Source organism: Artemia sp. Qi Xiang Cuo, chromosome 5, assembly GCF_049724085.1.
Source record: "Artemia sp. Qi Xiang Cuo chromosome 5, ASM4972408v1, whole genome shotgun sequence".
Taxonomy (NCBI): Eukaryota; Metazoa; Arthropoda; class Branchiopoda; order Anostraca; family Artemiidae; genus Artemia; species Artemia sp. Qi Xiang Cuo.
The window spans coordinates 67122114-67127816 of NC_142798.1; the positions used below are offsets into that span (position 1 = coordinate 67122114).

General features: G+C 36.2%; 1 protein-coding gene across 1 annotated transcript; it reads right to left on the reverse strand.

The window, feature by feature from the left end:
* Positions 1-3695: 3695 nt before the first annotated feature.
* On the reverse strand, positions 3696-4484 carry LOC148952413 (uncharacterized). Its single transcript, XM_089088955.1, has one exon. It carries the CDS (start codon positions 4482-4484, stop codon positions 3696-3698), a length of 789 nt encoding a protein of 262 aa, XP_088945081.1.
* Positions 4485-5703: the final 1219 nt, after the last annotated feature.

Here is a 5703-nt window from a genome sequence, read left to right on the forward strand (position 1 = left end):
ATATATATATATATATATATATATATATATATATATATATATATATATATATATATATATATGCATAAAACCCTGCTCCTGATTACCAGGTTTTCTCGTTTTACAACTTAATTATTACCTATTTAAGGCCTTTCTATCTATTGTACCCGGCGGAGTGTAGCTCAAATGGGCGCCTTCGACCGCCACTGATGTCAAAAATTACATTAAAGAACGAACTGCAGCCCATAGTAACTGAAGTAATAAAAGGAATCATTAGATAGATGATTATTTTATATTCGTTAAGAATTTACAGTAATATCAGAAAGGCCCAATGCATGTCCCACGCTATTTTGCTCTCAGCTTGGAGAGGATCGTCAGGGGTAATATATAAATTCTAGAATCGCGGATTCAGGTATGTGGCTATTTTAACGAGTGTGATCTCAGCAAGGCCTATAAGCCTAGGAGGTATTTTATCTAGCCAAGCTTTTGGAGGTTGTCAGCAACATTTGAGAGCCAAACCTCACTGAACGTTATTTCAGAAAGGGCTATCCTGTCTGTGGATATAGCTATGCATGATGTGTATCTTCATGTACGAGTCAGTATATTGAATAGATTGTTTTTCTTCCCTGCAATGTGAAAAATAATTTTCTATGTTTTATCTCTTCTGCTGGATGTTCACCGGTAGATACCAGAAAAGGCCAAAATAATATCGTTTTCGATATCAATATTTATGTTTCAATATTCAATATCGATATTTGGTGCGATATATCGATATCCAATGTCACCCAACACTAATGACGATTCAAATGGTGCAGGTTCCCTTCAATCTGATACATTTTTTTGGACTATCAGGCTAATTTTCAAAAAATTTGCAAATTTGTTTTCGTAAGAAGCTGCTGCTATAAAGTTAAACAAAATAATAGTTACCATTCCTAAATCCCCTTCAAATGGCAGTTTAGACTCAATTTTTTCAAGTATGTTATTAGACTATCGGTTACTATGGGCCAGAGTATGTTCTTTACTTTGTTGAAACTAGCGCTGCAACCACTTTAACAAATTATTTGCATCATAAAAGAAATTTGTTTAGAATATCATGCTTGCTTCAAATTTAAAGGTCAATCTGTCAATACACAATTTCATTTTTTTGTGTCAATAATCGTTTATTGCAATAATTACATAATTTACATTAATTTATACTAAAGAACGAACTTTGAATTATATCTTCGAGGATGAAACCCCTCTCCCCCACATCCCTCAGGGCAAGGGTCATAAGTATACCCTAGGGGCAATAAATGTTTTTATATAAAGAGCTATCTTACAAACTTCGGAGGAGTCACTTTGATTGGTAATCAGAAGTTTCAATGTACTTTTTAATAATCAGAATTTATATTGTTCTTTTTAAGAGTCAAAGTGATCGACCGGCAGCTATCCCCCCTCCCCCCACACACACATTGTGTTTTCCAAAAATTAGTCCAATAGAAACTTTGAGATAACGAATTTATTCAAAATAGTCCAAGGACCATATATCACTGCTCATGGGGTTAATACAAGCCACAAGGGACTGGGGGTAACGGTTCCCTTTTAAGAGTTAAAATTCAAGGAGGGCAACTAGCCACCCCCCCCCACTACTCTTCTTTTAACCACACACATTTTACTGAAATTCTGAAATAGCCATTTGGTTCAAAATAGTCCAAAGAACACATGACAATGCCTGCAGGGTCGAAACAGCCCCCAGAGCCCAAGGGCAAAGGTTATAAGTTATGTCCTGGGGGCGTATAATGTTTCTATGGAATGTCTGGTCATATAAAATTCAGATTAGGCTCATTTGATTTGAAATGGGAAATTATAGTGCCCTTTTTAAGAGTCAAAAGTGATTTGAGAGCAGCCAGCCCTCCCCGCTCATCATTTCCCCAAGAATATCCAATCAAAATTTTGATATAGTAACCTTTTCAACATAGTTGAAAGGTCTGCAAATTATGCATTTGAGCAAGACACCCCCCCCCCCCCCCCCTCAGCCCTCGGGGCAGGGGTTGTAAGTTCTGCACTGGGGGCTCATAAGGTTCTTATAGAAAGGGTGGTCGAATATACTTCGGAGGGGGCTCATTAGATTCGTAATCAGAATTTGTACTGTTCTTTTTAAGAGTCAAAGTGATCGAACGGCAGCTAACCCCCTCCCCCCCCACACACACACACACACACACACACACACACACACACACACACACACACACACACACACACACACACACACACACACACACACACACACACACACACACACACATGCGTTGTGTTTTCCCAAAATGTGTCCAATAGAAATTTGGAGATAATGATTTTAGTCAAATTAAACTCAGAGACGAAAGAAAATAACAAAACGAAAAATAAAATAAAAAAAGCTGAAAAAACTAGAATTTTTCAAGCCAGTGTAAAACCATGAATAAGAAGAAATAAGAAACTATTTGGACACGGACCTCCGCCAAGTCGTCCACAGGGCAAACAAAAAGAAAGAGAAAAAAAAAAGAAACACTAACCTTTCGAAGTTTACCTCACAAACACAACACAGACACACACACTTGAGTGTCTGTTCTGTCTTTGTCAGGTAAACTTCGAAAGGTTAGATTTTCATTTTTTTTCTTTTTTTTTGGGCACTGCGGACAACTGGGCGGAAGTCCGTGTCGACATATTTGATTATTTCTTCTTCTTTATTGCTTTCCACAGGCTGAAAAAATGCTCGTTTTCCACCTTTTTTGACTTTATTTTAATTTTGTTATTTTATTTCCTCTCTGAGTTTCATTTGTCATGTATAGCCAGTGTGGTCTAAGAATGTATTTGGTTTTATTCAAAATGGTCCAGAGATCATATATGAATGCTTATGGGTTTATTACAAGCCACCAGATCCTGGGGGCGACAGTTTTCTTTTAAGATTTAAAAGTGAATGAGGGCAACTAGCCCCCCCCCAACTAATCTTCTTTTTACCACATTTATTTGGTTGAAATTATCAAATAGCCATTTGGTTCAAAATAGTTCAAAGAACACATGAAATGCATACAGGGTTGAAACAACCCCCAGAGCCCTGGGGTAAGGGCTGTAGGTAAAAACCTTATATGCCCTGGAGACATATAAGGTTTTTATGGAATAGGAGGTCGCATTACTTTAGATGGGGCTTATTTGATTTGAAATAGAAGGTTATAGTGCCCTGTTTAAGAGTCGAAAGGGATTTGAGAGCAACAATCCCCCCCACCCCTCATTTCCCGAGATGAACATTCAAAAAAAGCTTTGGCACAATTTTTTCAGCAGTGTTGAAAGGTCAATAATTATACGTGTGGGGATGTCAACCCCCCTCCTCCGAGGTTTCCAGGTAGGGGCCGTAAGTTAGGCAATTGGTTCATTGTTTACATATAGTATATGTTATTCAGAAAAGATATACATGTTCGACTCCTACTTTCCCAAGATACGACGGGCATTAAGTGGAGTCTTTCGGGGAGCGTGGAAGGGAGTGTTAAACTAAACCAAGCCACGTCATTTGGTGCATATGGGTTGTCAATGGAGCGTGGAGAAGGAATGAATGAGTTCCTACCAGGGTAATAAAGAGTGATTCGAGCGATTGGGTCTAATTGAGCCCCTCGTTTGGACGGGCCCCCCATTTAGTTGAATCTTTCTCGTGAAAAAATTTTAACGAAAATGATTTTGTTGCTTATATCCCTTGTTGTCAAGGATCAAATAACACTTCTAGCCATTTCGCCGAATGTCTTATTATAGCTATTAATATTCACTTCATTAAAAACAGGAATATCTTTATAAAATGGATCCAAATATTCTCTATGATTAATCAATAAATGGATACAGTCTTGTTCTTTCCAATCTTTCCAGTAAATATTATATAGTTCATGAGCCAAATTGTGAACGCCAAATTTTAACTTCACTCTGTTCACTAGCCCAGGGTTTTTGTATAGTACTTCGACAGTAGGGCGTTCACCACCATTATAATACCACAGACCAGGTTTATACGTCTTATATGTCTCCAGGTAAAGTTTTAAAAATTGAGCTTTTGCATGGGCAATTTGCACTTGATTTCCCAGGAATTGCCCTTCATCCCATCCCAGAGTCATTTCATATTTTAGATATTTATTTAATGACTTCACCACAAACACATCATTGTCCAAATATATACCTCCGTATTTCTGAAGTATTTGATTTCGAGCAACGTCAGAGCCATGGTAAAGTCTCCATGGTACACTCAATTTCTGGCCATAAATTTCACTAGATATTTCTAAATATTTAATAGCGACTTTCCTTTCAAATTTCTCATCTTTTAGTAGCTTGTCCCAATATTCGCCATTGAAGTTCATTTGATTTGCATGAAAATAAATAAAATCAGGATTATGATTTAAGTAAGCACTACGAATACATACATAGTCAACAAAAGTAAAAGTGGTTTTGTTAAACCTTATAAAATGTATAATATTGGGAACTATATCACTGTTACCCTGTGTAGTATTGTTCATTGAAGTGGATCTGAGACTTACACCTTCTGGTTTACTTGAAAAATATAATAGCACTGTAGTGACCAAGAGGCCGCAACATATGATTATAATAAAAAAAAAAATTCTTATGTAAAATTTATTTTTGTTGAAAGACATTTTGTAACTAGAGAGGAACGACTTGGATTAAATGCTAAACAAAAACCGTATTCATAGTGAAAAACGTGAACCTTACATAATTCAATTCAGTTGGCAGAGATAGCTTGCTTTGTCTTAGCATCCAAACAAATTAGGAAATTCTTTTGCAATTTTGTGTTTTTCTTTATTCAGAAGATTTGAATAAAAATTAAGACATTCTTTTTAATAATATAATAAAGAACGACCTCTTCCCTATACTAAATTTTATTGGCCACTTAACTATAGTGTAGGTTAGTAAAGTCTACATAATCCAGGTTGTTATCCGGGTTGCAGCGGTAGCTAGCAACCTAGTAAGAGACGATCACGTCCAATGTTAAGAAATATAAAAACCCATAGCTCCTAAAAAAGGAGTCAGATCAAATCAAAAAGTACACCATTAGAACCGCCTTATCCGAAACCCCTTTATAATATCAAGCAAGGGAAATATATTGGCTTGAACATTACAATAAGGAACGAACTGAACTCATAGTAACTTAAGTATTAAATAAAACAGTTCGTGGTCATAATAAAGAGCTGTGTAATGGCTCATTTTAAAGAATACTGCTGTATATAGAAACCTTTTGTAATTAACAAACTTAATTATTATTATAAAACAAATTGTTACGACATGGTAAAGAACTAACTCTTGGCGATAGTAACTAATTTAATTTTGAAAAGAAAGAATTGTGGCGGAAACAAAAATGGTAGTATAAGTAAGCTACATTTCTTAAAAACTGCCCACCGGAATTTTGATCCGGGTTGCAGCGGTAGCTAGCAACCTAGTAAGAGACGATCACATCCAATGTTAAGAAATATAAAAACCCCTAACTCCTAAGAAAAGAGTCAGATCAGAACAAAAATTACAGCATTAAAACCACCTTGTCTGAAAATTCCCTATAGTTAACTTTCAGTCCCTTGGCTTGAATAACAAAGAAAATATATTGGCTTGAAAATCAAGAAAAATGGCAGCTACTAAAACATTCTGCCTAAACGGGATATTTTTTTCTTTCCGCTTGATTTTCCTCCTCAACTAGCTGGGAACTGGAAAATCATAGAGAGCTGTATA